The 17894-nt window shown below is 39.9% G+C and overlaps 1 protein-coding gene across 1 annotated transcript; it reads right to left on the bottom strand.

The window, feature by feature from the left end:
- Window positions 1–8489: 8489 nt before the first annotated feature.
- LOC142430504 (uncharacterized) lies at window positions 8490–10424 on the bottom strand. Its single transcript, XM_075535579.1, has 2 exons — window positions 10096–10424; window positions 8490–9840 (listed from the first exon to the last, which is right to left on the bottom strand). The coding sequence occupies exons 1-2, from the start codon at window positions 10422–10424 to the stop codon at window positions 8490–8492; spliced, it is 1680 nt and encodes a 559-aa protein (XP_075391694.1).
- Window positions 10425–17894: the final 7470 nt, after the last annotated feature.

Raw genomic sequence — 17894 nt, 5'->3', positions numbered from 1 at the left:
CATTGGGTTCCAGCCTTCCCCTGCCACAGCCGGTTTGGGGCTGCTTCCCCGTCCCAACGACCTATAGCTCTTTTTTATAATTGTTTGTAAAAACCTCTCGTATGTCCCTCTCTCTTGGTTTGGGGGCGTGGACTTCTCAGGAAGCCTTGTGCAACTGCAGTCATGGGAGGGGCAGCAGTGTGGGGGCCAAAGAGGACGGAGGCCACCCACCCCCTGCCCCAAACCCAACACCATGAGGTCAATAGACTATTTGGCTTTATTTAGTAAAATGTTAAAATAAATACAAATTGATCAGCTTAAAAAAAAAAACAGCAATGATTCCAACACAGAGTAACTTTAAAGTTGTGGGTAGAAATTCCCCGGAGGTTTCTTGTATTGTAACTATGTGTGGGCATAGAAACTTTGTCTTTCTCCAGTGAAATTACTCATACTTTCAAAGTATTGACCCAGAAATTAGCTTACTGCTCCATTATCCAAGATAGGTTTGTGATAAGAATTGTACGAAACCCAATAAAATGATTTTTAAAAAAGCCTGTCTCTTAACTTCCAATGAGAATTCTGGATGTCCTGCTTCTGCAACAGATCTTTTTGAAGATATTATTTATTTTAAGAGGGACACCACTAACTTCCTTTTCTATCTTTTCATTCAAGAACATATCACTTAACATGCTCATTGTTTTGTATCCATCTTTACATACAGCTTGGTGGCTTTTGAAGACATCACAGAAGACCACATTTTATTTAGTCTGTTAATCCAGAGACCACAAATCTGGGATGATTTCCAAGCTCAGCCCCTTCAAATGCCTTGTGAATAACTGCCAGCCTGGCTTTAGGAGAACACAAGTAGGTGATGATCCTGGTAGTATATACACTGAGCTTGTATTCAGTTAGTTTAACTAGTAAATTGCAGAACCATGAAAGGGAGGCCATCATGTGCTTCAATATTCTCAATCTCTCTTCAATTCTTATTTGTCTCATTCATATGCAATCCTTGTATGAATATCCTGTGTGAGAACTTTGTATGAATTTATGTAACCATAAGTTTTCCAGGATATAAGTATCAATAAATATTGGTTTCAGCATATTTGTAAGTCTATGTAGACTAGAGAAACAAATTCATAGACACTCGTGTATAAGAAAAAACTTTATATACAAGAGCAATTGGGTATTAAGAAAACACCCCAGCCCAGTCCAGATCAAGTCCATAAGCCCAATATTAGCCCAGATGTACAATACTACTCCATAATTTCTTTGTTACACTCACACAGCCAAGTAATGATGGATGCAGGAAGATCATAGGCCAATCAGTGAAACATCTTGTGAATGCAGTGGCAGTAGAAGCGCATCAGAGCTGGCAGGGGTCTCCACATGGCTCCTACAACTCCCAGGGCTCTGGCTCCATCAGCCTTTCTCCATGTGGCTTGTCAAAAGCGATGTCTACTGGGGGGGGGAATGGTCCCTCCCCCAGTGAGCTTTTTGTCTCCTTAGTGCCTCCAAAGAGGTCATCAAGCTGCTACCTGATTGACAGGCTAACCTCCACCCCTTTCACTCTTAACTATGTACATTTTATTTTTTGTGGGGGTTAGGTCAGTTCATTCATTTCCAACTCAACAACCCTATACACAAAAGAACAAACCAACGTACAATATTGAGTCATCTTCATTATGGTTCATAACTCTGAGCCCATTATTGAAGCTGTTGTCATTCCGTCTCCTCATGGGCCTTACTCTATTTGACTGCCCTCTAATTTGCCAAGTATGATACCCTTTTCCAAGTACTGGGCTCTCTTGATATCATGTTCAAAAAATGTGAGATTAAGTACCATCATCCTTGTTTCTAAGGAATAATCTGGATATACGACTCCAAGAAAGATTTGTTTGTTCCTTTGCCCAAACCAAAACCACTAGCATTAAGTCAGTGCTGACTAATAGCGACCGCCCTGTGGGTTTCCATGACTAACGGTTTACAGGAATAGAAAGTCCAGTCTTTCTCCTGCGGAGCTTCTGCTGCTAGTGGTTCATCAGTTAACCTTTACTCTGCGATCCACATGGTTGGTTCCTTTGAAAGTCCGTGGTAATTCCAGTATTCCTCAATAGCACCTCAGTTCACATGCAATGGTTCTTCATTCTTCTTTATTCAATGCTCAACTTTCACATGCACATGAAGCAATTGAAAATACCATCACATGAGTTAAACTTGGTATGAAGACATATGGCAGTAAATTTGAATTAAGTAAAGACATGGTTACCCAATGTAGCATTATTTTTGGTGATTTGGATGTTGTCTGATTACACCACAACATTCCATGGTTTAAATATAGACTAACGTAGGTGTCATAAATCAGAAGAGATAGGCCCTGGTGTGTGGTGGATATTTTCATTAGCTATCTATTTACATAGTCATTTATCCTCCTTTCTGTCTGTTTCTTTCTCTGTGTTGATATCTGCCTCTACCTATCACTGGGAATAAAAATGTTCTCGCTCTGTGGCTGCATATAGCTCCCAGAACAAACTACACTCTTGTGTGGATTCAGAGAACTCTGCAGCAGATAAAGTGAAGACTTCAGAAGAAATCTGGGTTACCCTAAAGGCGCTGCCAGCAGCATTCTTTGAGTGGGAGGAGCAGACCCAGGGGCCTCACTTTATCCTGTTCACCTTGATGTACAAATGCACACCCAACATGAAAATACCTCTTTGGCACCCACATAAAGCCACAGCACGCATATACTTAAATTCAAAATACTCGTTACTCTGGAGAGCATTTTGGGGTGTCCTAAATCTTATCCACATGAACATGAAGCATGTGTGGGTTTTTTCTGGTGGCAACTCTGGGAGGTGAGTGCTTCAGGGATTCCTACATGAAGTCTGGGGATGCAGCATTTGAGCACATGACTCTGTTTCTCTTCATCGCCAGGTGTCCTGGTTCAGGTGCAGCTAACAAGAGTCATGCCATGGACGGGTGAAGCCCTCACAGACCTTGTATCTCACCTGTGCTGTCTCTGGATTCTCTTTACCTGTTATGTGCACTGGATTGCCAGGCTCCAGGAAAGGGCCTGGCGTGAGTTGGGGTAGTAATATGATGGGAAATTACAATCCATCTCTCCAGTCCCGAGTCAGCATCAACAAAGGGCATTTCCAAGAGCCAAGTTATTTAAAACTGAGCTCTGTGAATCTTGAGAACACAGCCGTGTAGTGTGCTAGAGACACAGTGATGGTAAGTCAGTGTGAGCCCAGACACAAACCTCCCTGCAACAGGCCATGGTTCCAGGACATGCATGAGAGAGGAGTCAGGGATGCTTTCCTCTCAGAAGCTACGGTTTTTCCCCCATGATTTCAGCACATCTCTAGGGATTGTCATGTATATACTCTGGGGAATCTTCATGTATCTGAAAGTGCCTTTTCATTGGGATGGGCTTTGTCTGTCTTTGACCATGTATATAACAGCGTTCACACTTATATGTCCTGATATGTCTGCAATTGACTGTACTAACTAGAATTATTTGTTGTCAAAGCCAGAGACATTCCAAAACACCAAACACCACCACAGAGTCTATGCCAATTCAACAGTGATGCCATTGTGAGTTTCTGAGACTATACCTGTTTACAGGAGTAAAAAGCCCTCTCTTCCATGGACCATCTGGTTATTTTAAACTGTTTACGTGCAGATCTCTGCCCAAAGCATAACCACTTTACTCAAGAGGGATCCTTAAAGAAACCTTAATCCAGGAAAAATCTCTTATGGGTCCCAAATTTTCTCTAAGCAAGCAGATGTATTCATACATGCTCACACATGTATATTTATGTAATTTTAACTTACAGTGACCTGGATTATATTGCATGTGTTGATATTTTTGGGTATGCTTGAGTTGGCTTCAACTCAGAGATCCTATGTAGAACAGGATGAAATGCTGCCCAGACGTGCACTATCCTAACAATCATTCCTCTGTTTGGACTGATCATTGCAGCCTTCTCATTGAAAGTCTCTTATTTTCATTGACATTTTACTTTACTAAGCACAAGACTATTCTCCGGGGACTAGTTCCTCATGATGACATGATCAAATAAGTGCAATGAACTCTTACTCGAATGCTTCCAAGAAATATTCAAGATGTTGGACAACAGAAAAATGGGTGGGGAGACATCGGACAGTGTAAGATATGACAAAATAATAATGTAATAAATTATCAAGGGTTCATGATGGAAGGGGGAGCGGTGATGGAGGGGAAAATCAGGAACTGATAATAAGGGCTCAAGTAGAAAGCAAATCTTTTGAGGATGATGGCAACACATGTACAAATGTGCTTCAGACAATGTATGTATGTATGGATTGTGATAATAGTTGTACGAGCCTCCAATAAAAAGATTTTTTAAAAAAGAAATATTCAAGATGTGTTTATGTGAAAACAGACCTGCTTGTCCTTCAGACCACCCATAATATATTTAATGGTATTTCCTACCACCATAACCCAAATGCATCAATTCTTCTTTGATATTTCTTACAGGGTTTGTAATTGGAGTCACTCTTAGTTTTCACAACTGCGGCAGCTGTTTCTGGCAGGACAGATAGTGTCCGGGGTGCTTCTAAAATCATACAATGCATAAGGCAGCACCATGCAATAAACACTCAGGAGCAGAAAATAGCAATAGTGCTGATATGGAAGAAATCTATGTAATGCCTAAACATGGGGCAACAAGAAGATAAACATTCATTGACAGAAATAAAGGTCGATGCATGTAAGTTATACTTAGGTAAACCTGGACCACAAAATTATGTGGTACAATGATTAAATGCTCAACTTTAGCCAAAAGGATGGCAGTTCAATTTGTTAAAATTGATTCAATTTGATTCAGTTTGTTAAAGACATGATTACTTTTTCCCATGAGTATTATGGAAAAGAAAATCCTTTTCAGCCAGTTCTTCTCTTTCATGGAGCATCTAACAACCATCCTGCACCCAAACAACCTTAAAATTCTATAAATGTTGACATTTTCAACCACCAATTAGCCAAGACACAGTGAGCTTCAACATATGGGCAATGATCAAGACAGTGTGTTCTGTTACAAATTTCCCTTTGTTAGGTGGGTTTCCCCACATAAAACATCTACCCTTTCCCCCGGCATTGTTACTCAACCTGAGAAGAATCTTGTGTGCTTTGATTTGTTTTTGATGTTGCTAATGCCAAAGTCCATTCCAATTCTAAGTGATTCAATTTGCAACAGAACAAAATAATGCCTCCTGAGCCCATTGTTACACCACTGTGCCAATCCATCTCATGATGTAGCTTCTTCATTGATCCCCTACTTTTTCATGAGGATGTCTTTCTCAAGGGACTGGGATCATGATAACGTTGCATGAAACAATGTCTCACTGTCCTTGATTGTAAGGAACTCTGGCTGAATTTCACTCAAACATTTCTTTTATTGAAAGGTTGTCCCACGGTATTTTCATCATTATTTTTCAAAACCATAAGTCAAAGGTCATTATTTTTATGGCCTTCCTTATTCATATTCATATAATATTAAAAATTATGACTTGGCTTCTATAAGTGACATTTAGGAAACCCTGTAATATGGCCTTGTTGGTGCATAGATATAAAGGGCTGTGGTGGTGCTGTGGGATAAGATTTGTTTGCTCACCTCAAGGTCAGGGATTCATACCAGTCAACGGTTCCCCGAGTAGGATGACGTTTATTGCTATAAATAACTACAGTCAGAGAAAGCCTAATGAGCAGTTCTCATCAGTCTTCTAAGGTTCCAATGACTCAGAAGAGATGCAATCACAGTGGGTTTGTTTTTGGAGGAAGAGCTTGTTCGTTTCCTAGCTCAGTTGCTTGCTTTATTGGTTTTCCCTCAGTGCAGAAGAATGTTTGATGTGTTCATAGCTCTCAGATCCCACAAAGAATAAATTAGTTCATGAATTAGTGGATGCATATGTTCAAATCAAACCATAATGCTGCACTGGAACTCATAATTTTCTAATTGCAAATAATGGAATCTAAGGAACTTACTAATTCAAGGCTTGCCTGTGGGTCACATCACTCCCATCTCTGTCATCCAACTTGTTTCAACAACCAGCTCTGGAGACACTTTCTTGTGGAGCTTACTAATTCAAGGCATACTTGTGGGTCACATCACTCTGTGATCCAACTTGATCCACTCTGTGATCCAACTTGTTTCAAAAACCAGCTCTGGAGAGACTTTTTTGTGGAGCTGTGGTGCCTGTGCATTAGCACACTGTTCATAGACCCCACCTCTTATACCAGCCAGGATCATTCCTCGGCAAATGCCTGTTGTGGTTTCTTACTTAATGAGACCACCATCACCGCCCTGCAATCAGGATTCCAGAGCCTTCTGAGTCCGGGAGCCTTTGATACAGAAATGTCTGCCTCTCTTCTCTTCCTCCCCCTGATGGTGGTGGGTCTCCCATCAGGTCAGTGACAGGGAGATGCAGTGGGTCACAGCAGATTCAAAGGCCCATGGGTCCTTTAATGCTTGTTCCAACCTTGTTTATCCTGGGTCTATTTGATTGTTTTTTAAACTTCATGAGTAATTTCCATGTCCTTAAAGAAAGATGCTGGGATCTTGTTCAGAATTGCATTGTAATTATAGATCGCTTAGAGCAGTGGTTCTCAACCTGCCTAATGCCGTGAACCTTTAACACAGTTTATGTTGTCTTTCTTGCTACTTCATAACTGTAATTTTGCTACTGTTATGAATCGGGAGAACCCTGTGAAAGGGTCGTTCAAACTCCAAATGGGTTGTGACCCACAAGTTGAGAACCATTGTTGTAGACCATATTAGCCTAAATAATTTTATTTCATAATTTTAATTTAAATGAAAATCTATAACTTTTTATATAGCTTTCACTTTCTTTATCTCATGAGCTTCAAGAGACACTCGGGGATCATGTTGGGCAGAATCTCAGTCCAAAAGAGAGATCCAAGTTTTAGGTCAAGGCCTTGGCCCTCAACCCTGTATGTATTCCTAGCTTACAGCCAGGACAGCATGCCAGACTTAAGGCAAAGCCATCTTGGAAGAAAGGCTCCATTCATCTGTTGAGCTTTTCAATCACGACTAGATAAGATCTGGAAGGGGATCTTTTCCTCCATGCCATCTCTTAGTCATACAGTCAGAAAAACAAAACAATAACAAAGTATTTAGAATTTTAACCTACAACTTGAACTACATTGGTTAAAATCCTAATGTAGTTTACTGACACGCTGAGAGAAACGAAAGAGGGTATTTGCAAAGTCACTATATTGCCAGAGCTTTCCTTCTGCATGAGATCACTGGTATGTGGTGCCATATGACTTCCTGTGGAGTTTCCCATCTTGACTGAATTTAAGGCTTGTCAATTTTGTGTTTATATCAAGAAAATTTAGAAACACAGGTAAAAGTTTGTTAAACTTTGTTACATTATGGCTACATGGTAACTGTCCTACATGAAATCATTGATGAGGCATGAACTCTTCATTTTTTTATGATTTGAAACATTACAGAGTAAATTGGTTTTCAATTCAACAATTCATACATTGACTGTGTTCCCCGAGATATATCGGCCTTCTTCCCACTTCTGCCCTCCCTTAGTTTTTATATTATTCATCCTTCTTTCCTGTTCCTTCTTATTCCACAGTTTTTATCCATAAGCAACTGCTGTTCCTTTGATTTTGTACAGTTCATCTTCCAGGATGTGTATGTTATTCTTTGATGTTATTCTTCCCCTCCAAGCCTGTATATTATTCGGCTGAAAGCTGAAGCAGAGGAGTGAGTGCAAGTCCAAGAGTGAATGGCCACTAAAGGCCATAATCTGTGGATTCCAGATCTCCTTCAGACCAGTAAGCCTGATCTATTTTATCATTTTGGTTTTGTTCCACTTTCTTCTCCCACTCGATTCAGGGACCCTCTTTTGTGATCCCTTTCAGAGTAATTAGCAGTGGAAGCTGAACACCATCTAGTTCTTCTGGTTTCAGGGTTGTGGAGGCTGAGGTTTGTTGTGGTCCATTCATTCTCTGGATTAATTGTTCCCATACATCAAAGAGCAGGCAGGTGGGGAAGGCTCAAGTAGAATCAGGGTGGGCATTCTACTGCTTGGTATAGCTGTGATCTGGAAACACCAGGTTTCACTCTCTTGCCACTGAAAGCTGGAAGAGCAATGAGGTACCCATGTACCCTGTAGAAGTCTGGAAGATCCACTCCCCACAAAGGTGGGTCATGTCAGCAGTGCTTAACATGGGTCCCCATAAGTCACAATTGTCTGTTCCTATGCTTGGTCCAGGCCAAACTGTAACACCTCTTCCTCGGTTTTGAAACCTTTTTTACACTAACTCCAATGAAAGTTTTTCTTGTGGGGAATTTTCTCATGTTCATCGAACTCAGATTTCCACATATAAGATTTTCCACATTTATTTCATGCAAAGGGCTTTTTTTCCTTTGTGAAATCTCTGATGTGCTGTAAGGCATCACATCTGGCTGAAAGCTTTACCACACTCATCACATACATAGGGATTTTCTCCTGTGAATTTCTAGATGAGTTTTGAAGTTTCCTTTATGAATGAAGCGTTTGCCACATTCACTACATATATGGGGTTCATCGCCAGTATGAGTTCGCTGATGAACACTGAGAACATCCTTCCTGAGAAAGGCTTTTCCACATTGAGCACATACATGGGATTTTTCTCCAGTATGAGTTCGCTGATGAACAGTGAGCGCATTCTTCCAGATAAAGGCTTTGCCACATTCACCACATACATGGGGTTTCTCTCCAGTATGAGTTCGCCGATGCACAGTAAGATTACTCTTGCTGATAAAAGTTTTTCCACATTCACCACATACATAGGGTTTCTCTCCAGTATGAGTTCGCCGATGCACACTAAGCTTACTCTTGCTGATAAAAGTTTTTCCACATTCACCACATACATAGGGTTTCTCACCAGTATGAGTTCGCTGATGAACAGTGAGAACAGTCTTCTGGATAAAGGCTTTTCCACATTCACCACATACATGGGGTTTCTCTCCAGTATGAGTTCGCTGATGCACAGTAAGGCTACTCTTGCTGATAAAAGTTTTCCCACATTCACCACATACATGGGGTTTCTCTCCAGTATGAGTTCGTTGATGAACAGTGAAAGCATTCTTCCAGATAAAGGCTTTTCCACATTCACCACATACATGGGGTTTCTCTCCACTATGAATTCGCTGATGAACAGTGAGACCATCCTTCCTGAGAAAGGCTTTTCCACATTGACCACATACATGAGATTTCTCTCCAATATGAATTCGCTGATGAATAATAAGCCTTTTCTTCAGGATAAAAGTTTTCCCACATTCACCACATACATGCGGTTTCTCTCCAGTATGAGTTCGCTGATGGACAGTGAGAGCAGTCTTCCCGATAAAGGCTTTTCCACATTCACCACATACATGGGGTTTCTCTCCAGTATGAGTTCGCTGATGAACTGTGAGAGCAGTCTTCTTCATAAAGGCTCTGCCACATTCACCACATGCATGGGGTTTCTCTCCAGTATGAGTTCGCTGATGAACAGTAAGGTTACTCTTGCTGATAAATGTTTTTCCACTTTCAACACATACATGGGGTTTCTCTCCAGTATGAGTTCGTTGATGAACAGTGAAACCATTTTTCCAGATAAAGGCTTTTCCACATTCACCACATACATGTGGTTTCTCTCCAGTATGAATTCGCTGATGAGCAGTCAGACCATCCTTCCTGAGAAAGGCTTTTCCACATTGACCACATACATGGGATTTCTCTCCAGTATGAATTTGCTGATGAGCAGTGAGATCACTCTTCCTGGTGAAGCCTTTCCCACATTCACTGCATACAAAGGACAATCCAGCCACATGAGGTTCCTGATGTCCCTTGAGATATGATACATTGTGAAAACTTTTCCCACATTGCAAGGATGTTCCTAGATTTTGTCCTTCATGACTTCTTTGATAATGTGCATTGAGTTTGAATGCTTTCTTGAATTTTTGCCCACATTGACTGCATTCATAGGTATTATCTAATATATCAATAATCTGCTGCTCATAGAGCACAGAGTCCTCAATGGAGGTTGTCCCACATTTATCGCCTGTGTTTGTTTTCTCAATTTCATCAGACTCCTGATGCTGAATGCATTGTGACTTCATGAGCCTGGGTGGTTCACACTCAGGGAATTTCATTTCAGTACAAAATTGCTCTTGTTCAATGTGGAGAAAAGTTTTCTCATCTTCACTGAGCACACCTGACTTGTGTATTTTGTTGCTTCTGTTCTGATTTGATTCCTGAATGATTAAATCAAATTTTACAATTTTTTCATGTAAGCCAAACATCTCATAATTTTCCTTTGGAAGAAAATTGTGTTTGTGCTGAGAAACAGTACTTTCCAAAGTATTACATTTATAGCACCATTCCGTTCTGTCCATGCATCTTTCACATTGCAAGTGCTCAAGCAAATGATCGTCATCTTTCTGGATTTCTATAAAAGGAAAGAGCATTGACTCTTTTCAACATCTTTACAATGGACATCTTAAAAGTATGCATTGAAACAAAGTTGATCTTTAGTGATATCCCTGATATATGAATATAAATAAAACGCTATGATTAATGTTTATTGCCCACTGAAGAAATACAATTTTATAACAATCCAAATGATAAAAAGTTATTGTAGAAAAAGTTGGATATGAAAGTGATGAATTAACACGGACTTGGTATTTGCTTAAAGAGCTACTTGAAAATATTCATCAAACATAATACAAGGAAGACACGGAGATCAGTAGACTGCAGGGGTGCTAAGGCTTGATATTTCCAGTTGGTAGAGGTCAGATATATTCACTCCATCAATCTTTACTGAAAGACAACTGAGTACTACATAAAGTTGGGAATGTGAAAAATGCAGAATGTTTAACTTGGGAGAAAACAACATTCACAGGTATAAATGAAAGGTATTATGGTACAGAAACATTCTTTATGTTTATGGAGCCTGTATTCTAGCTCACAACACTCATCTTTCAGTGTTGTCCTGTGGTGGCTTGCATGTTTCTGTGATGCCAGAAGCACTGCCACCCAGTATTTCAAATACAAGCAGGGTCACCCATGGTGCACAGGGATTAGTGGAATCTCCAGAAATAGGGGCTGGGAGGAATACCTGGTGATCTATCTACTTCTGGAACATGAACCCTTCAGATGTAATGTCAATGGGATAACACTGAAGAAGTACTAAATCCTCAAATTACAGTCAACGGTAATGATGTGGATGGAGGGGAGCTCTGGGGACCCTCAGTGGTTGACATGCCATGACAAAAAATGAGAAAAGAAATAGCTACAAACATCCTCTAATAATTGGAAGTTGGAATATATGAAATTGTATCAAGAAAAAAATTTCAAGTTGTCCAAACAAAATGCAGTGTTTAAAAATTGATAATATATGAGTTATTCAACTAAATAGACTGGAGTTGGCTATTTTTAATCAGATAATCTAGTGGTTTATAAGGCTGAGGCTGACAAATTAAAGAAGACTGGCATCATATTCATCATCAAAAAGTACACTGCAAGATCTTCCCTGAAGTACCATTCCGTCAGTGGATGCTTTAATACTCATATGCTTGCAAGTAAGACCAGTTACTACAATTGTTATTACATTTGTGCACCAACTGTTTAAGCAAACATGAAGCATGGTATCCATCCCCACAGTCTAAAGGGCTCATAGGAGTAGCGTGTGCAATTAAGGAAGATAAAGCAGACAGCAAAACAGGATAGAGTGGCTTCATCTCCGATGATGGAATAAGATAGCGAGGTCATTTAACAGTGAGTTCATATAGGAGCCAAGTGTGCACGCCTCCAAAAGTCACAGGCACAACAGAATGGACAAGTGGAAATGTGGGCATATGTTGAACTCTTTTAAAACACTTCTTGATAAGTATCAGGCTGTGGGAAACTGAAGACCAAGAAGGGAATGGATGCAGACCGATTCTTTATTCTCAGAATTAAAGAAGATTGCAAGGCCCGGTATCTGGTTGGAGCAAGGCATTCACATTTGTAAGTTAGAGAAGACTCCCAGTCACATTCTCCTAATGAAAAATCATACTCAGAATATCCTCTCATTATCATGCTTCCTTAATGATGCCTCATACAAGCATCATTACTATCTGCCACCAGCTTTAACTACAAGAGCAGAAATGTTGTTATTGTTCTGCCTGATCAGAGGCCAGTTTCTCCCCTTCACCTGCCCTCGCCTCAGAACTGGTCTTAAATTACTCACCCAAATTACTTCAGGGACCTACAGGGTAAAGATACTGCCTACCTTGTTATATAGGTAGGTGTCTGTAGGTGTAGGGGTATGTGTGTGTGTGTGTGTGTGTGTGTGTGTGTGTGTACAGGAGGTGGCTGCATGCCCTGAGACTATATAAATTGGTGAAATAATAGAAAGCCTTTCTATATCTGCCCTTCAATTACACAACCATCCCTTAGAACCCATCCAGAGGGCATTTAAGAGACAAAGGGATAGTTCATTCCTTGAGTGATAGTGATAGGGGGAATCTGATTGCTTTTAAAACTAGGCATCTTTTAGCTGAGTAGCAAGAAGAAAGGCACCTGTAGTGGCTGTATACTAGCATCTTACTGGAGGGCAGTTATAGTGAAAACTCTATCTGGAGATTGTGCATTATCAGCTCTAGCTTTATCCTTGGGGCTGTGGAGGTTTTCTTCTAACATTAGTACTGGTTGTCCAAGCCCTGTGGTCAGGAATATAGAGATAAGGCTGCTTGCACTTTGATCCAGATTTTGTTTTCCACAATAAATAAATTGAGCGTGGGGGAAAGAGGGGATAAAGCGGAGCGAATATCAAAGAATTTAAGAAGAAAATGTTTTGAAACTGTGGTAGCAATTGTACAGCACTGCTGGATGTGACTAAACTGTGGAATGTTGTGATATCTTTAAGATCTCCCAATAAAATTTAAATATATATATATATACATATATAAATGTATATGTATATATAGAAAATGTCACATAACTTTTGTAGGCTGACATTGATCAACCATACAATCATGTACACTGATGATTGTAAAATTTGGGAACAGTATTAGTAATTGCAAAATGTGGCCTTACCGACAGAAATGACACATTAGTTTACTGATAAAATTTTGAGACCAATGATGACTTTACAGAAAATTCCTTATTAAACAACAGAAATGGAAACTGAACACATGCAGCTTTCTGAATGGAACAAACAAAAATCAAGTCAACCACATTTTTTAATGAAATGATGGAGAAGCTCATTAGTCAAAAACAAGGCAAGACTGATGTCTGAAGACTAATGACTGAAACAAGGTGAGTTGTAGGATGACACCAAGGACAGCATTGCACATATGGAAACAGAAAGACTACTCAAAAGACAGAAAACGAGAGAGAACAATGTTGAATAGACAGAAAATGAGAGGACAATATTGAAATATACTGTGCATTATATGAATAACAACAAAAAAATATCTGTTGGAACATACAGCCAAACTGCTCTTTAAAAGCACCAAAGGTCATTTTTCAGGCATTGGACCTGTTAAGAAGAAGGTGTGGGCCTAAGGAAGGCATACTGTATAGTAAGGAATATATAGCAGACATACATTTAATAAAAAAACATGAATGTGGGATATTAAAAATGCCCTTTGCACTTACAAAATTATTGGGGAAACATACGAATTTTAAAAAAGCTTACAAGTAGAAAAAAATTGGAGGTACAATGCGAAAATATATCCTAAACTGATAAGATTTTTCTTGCTAGAAAGATGATTTTAGATACCTGAAAATAACAGAAGTTATAAATGTGGTTCACCAAAAGGAGTAAATTATAGAGAACTACGTCCATTAAAGAATTCCAACAGAGAAGGCAATTTGACCATCTCTATTAGAAAACAGAAAGAACTTATTTCACCAGAATGAAGAAAACTTTAAAGGGACAAGAGAACAAATGAAAAAATGGTCACCAAAACCTTTAGGGAAAGCTAAGGAAGCACAAAGGAGACCCGTTTATGGTGGGAGTTCAAGATCCAAGATGGTGCTGCATACTGCAAAGGGCAATCCATTCTCACTTAGTAGGGGAGAAATGTGCTGTATTCAGAGGACAGTTACAAATTCAGAGTTCTCTGGAGAGAAGCTTGCAAGATGGATTTTCATAGTAAGGTAGAAGCATATAAAAGAGGGGAAGTTTTGAGAATCTTAAAGAAAGAAAATTATGGAAGCAAACATACAATAGTATAAATCAAATGACTGGATATCTAATCTCATGAGAGCTACAGAAGTACTTCTCTCAACTTCTAGGAAAAGTGAGCTCTCACATTCGAAGCACACACTTTTATGCATTTTCCGATACCTACTATGCATGTAAGGCCTTCTGCCAGTTGAATCAACTCAGCCAGCCAATTCCCCTAAAGGTATTTTAACCATACCCCTGAAAAATTGCACTATACCTTGTTTCTAATACCGACCAAAGTTCTCCTTGTTGGAGTTGAGAGAAACCTTCTCAATGTCAACTAGATAACGTGTGTGAGAAATTACAGAATCTTAGACACACCAAAATTAGCCTAAAGTTTGTAAAGCCTGAAGAGTGTTGTAGTTCTAGGAAATTCATGTTCAGAGGAACAAAATAAAGGGTGTTCTCTCAAGGACAGAAGACCTTACCCATTAACTTAGGACCAGAGAATGCAATGAGAATCTACCTTCTTGAGAACACAACAGACACTGCAAAGATTTTACACATAAGATAGGAAAAGCCAGGGACAAGGTCAATGACTTGAGAATTCTCCTCACCAATGGAAACGAGGTTGCGATAGTTCTCCAACATCACATCCTGATATAGGGTCTTCTGAGCAGGGTTCAGGAGCTGCCATTCCTCCCGGGTGAACTTTACAGCTACATCATTGAATGTCAGTGATTCCTGTAGTAAGTGGAGTCTATTTAATGATGTATTTTTCATTTGAAAAATTTTAAAAAATATCTTACAGTAAAGAAAGCAAAACAGTAATGGAAACTGTACGTTCCATAATGTGTAGTAAACTGAGAACTTGGTAGAAAGTATTTGACCTTATTTCGACATTGGCAACCATGGGCATGGAAAACTAGCCCTGTTTTCAGAAAGATCTCCATTGTTCTGAGAAAGGAATGTTTTCATATATACATTATCCAGGTCAAATAATGTGCTTCCCCAACAATAGCTCTCCATTAAGGAGCAGTCTTAAAGGAGTTACCATAGTAGATGAACCATTTCTGTGGCTGGTTACTTCACTATGCCTGAAGGTTATCTGTAGATCAATCAGGTTCTGTAGCCAACCCATCATAAATGTAGCAAATGCCTGGGGAGGGCTCAGGGCAGGTTTGAAGTCACCTAGCACTAGGTCAAGATGGTGCCTCACCATCTTGCTTGTTTATTATGTTACCCGCTTATGATATTACTCATTGACTACGTATATGCTAATTGCATGATGTGCATACCTTATGGAAAGATCTGTAACCTCCATTACATATACTCATTAGAAAATACATTCGCTTTCTCAGTCCTGACATGGGATGCGGAGCTCCTGTTCCCCACTGTCTGCTCTCTCTTCAATATTTGCCCCAATTGTAATGTCACTCCTGAGGATCACCATTTGAGTGCTGGGACCACCATGCTCCAAAATAATGCACCCACTCATAAAATTAGAATGTTGAGTACCAGTGAAATTATCTGAATGAGCTAGATATAGCTCAGATTTATATTCACATAGAGTAGATTCATATTCACACATACTTGTTTATATTAACAAACAAGTTTACAGTACATTGTGGAATGGAATGAGGAGTTCTAGCAGTATCACCATTATAAGACACTCTGTACCTTCAGTGGCAATAGGTATCAGGAACAGTTCAGAAGGGGGAGGTCAAACATACCTCAGCTCTCCCACATATTTGGTCAATACTCACACAAGTCATTCCTTCCACTCCACTCTTTGTCTGATACTAAATTGCATTCTGTTACCAAATAAAACTTTACAGAATAGATCAAAGTTGTCTATTAATGAACCAGGTACAACTTGGGATCAGGAACAAGAAGCTATAACTCAGAACCATTATCAGAATATTCACAGGCAATATCTGCCTTCCTGAATGCAGAACAACTTTCTATGTTCTTAAAGGGCACCTTAGCAAAATCTACTCTTGACAACATTAGGACAAATTCTTCTCAGCCACTTTTGCCTTAACTTTAATTGCAAGGTCCTCTTGAACCTGCTATCTTTGACCACATGCTCTCCAAGGGGCCCATCGTAGCTCTGTTGCCATTGGGTGGACATCTGGAGCCCTCCTAATCTTGCCTAGGCAGGGAAGGTGCTGGGTTGAGCCAAGAAGCCATCATATCAAGAGGGAGAGGGAGAACCGCCTGCAGGCATGGTGTGGTGAGAGAGTGAGACACATTTGGTTTTGTTAACCCCTGAGCCACAGAGTTCAGAATGAACTCATGGATTAGGGATTTTCCAGCTTCCAAAAGGTCATGAGCCATTTCCTTGAATGGCAACTACGAGCTGCCTGTGTAACCTGACTTGAGAGCTTTCTCTACTCCATGAGCCAAGAGTTTTCTGTCTGACCTTCCCATTTGGATCCCTCACATTCACCAACTTCATTTTGTGAGGCACTGGACTGTTGTCTGACCTGATGATGTGGTTCACCAGTGTTTGCAAACACAGTAATGAGGAGAACCCTCCAGACTGATACCAGACCTCTATATAGATTTGGTACTCACCAGCTTCTACATCTTGAAGAGGAATTTATTTACTTGATGGCTATTTAGTTTGTGAGATGCTGCAGAGCAAATCATGGACCATCTTGAACCTCTACCTCATAGGGACTGGTCTCCTACTGCTCCTGCACAATGCACTGTAATATTCATGGGTCATGAGCTGCACCAATGGAGATTATGACCATGTCAGTAAGGACACAGTGACAGAGCCAATGGGACAGGTCCAGAAAGGGCTTTTCAGCCAAGATAGTGGGACAGGCAGGCACTATGAAGAAGAGGATATCCCAAAGGAGTTGAGAGGAGCCTATAAAGATAGAATTAAGAAATGAGCCTATGTTTAGAAGGAAAAATGTCTGAAAGGGGACAGGGAAAACAGGCCTTCCCTGAAGAGGAGCAAATGTTCCTACATGGTCCTATAATATGAATGCCAATGTGTAGCCTATTGATTCTGATACCAAATTACACTGTTACCGAAAAAACTTGTACCTGTGACTCTGGACTATAATTAGTCCATGGCCACTGCATAAAATTAATGAGCTGAGTAGGAGCAGGCTGTGGCAAAGATACTGGTGTCATAACTGTAAAACTGGAGGGTACAGGTATGTTTAAGCACTGCCTCATACAGGTATGCTTAAGCTCTGCCTCATTGATGGTTAATGCTCTCTTGCATCCATAGTTAGAGGAGGTGAGACGCTGTCAATTATTTTTAAACCACTATTGCTACAAGGCCCATTTTAGATGCATTAAGGAGGATGCTGCTGTTTGGGAGACTATGTAACACATCACCTTCAGAAAGAAGCATTAAAGAAACTTAATCAGACAAAAATCAGATGGAATAGTGAACTCTCCTAAAGAAGTGATTTTATTTCTCCCTAAAAACTATGCATAGCATATAATTTCAATGATTCTCAGGAGCTGGCCATAGAATAATTAATTATGAGTTGGAAGATGTCATCCAAAGCATCCTCAGTTATGTATTATGTTGAATGTCAATAGTAAAGTGTTAATCCTATGATCAACATATCCTAATCTTCTCCAGCAATATGTTGAAGTCAGAGTCAAAGTTTATCTATAACTTCTACTATATCAAATCTCCACTTTGACAATGAACTGAATCAGTACTATACAGGTT

This window comes from Tenrec ecaudatus, chromosome 17, assembly GCF_050624435.1.
Source record: "Tenrec ecaudatus isolate mTenEca1 chromosome 17, mTenEca1.hap1, whole genome shotgun sequence".
Lineage (NCBI taxonomy): Eukaryota > Metazoa > Chordata > Mammalia > Afrosoricida > Tenrecidae > Tenrec > Tenrec ecaudatus.
This window is presented reverse-complemented; position numbering and strand designations above follow the sequence as displayed.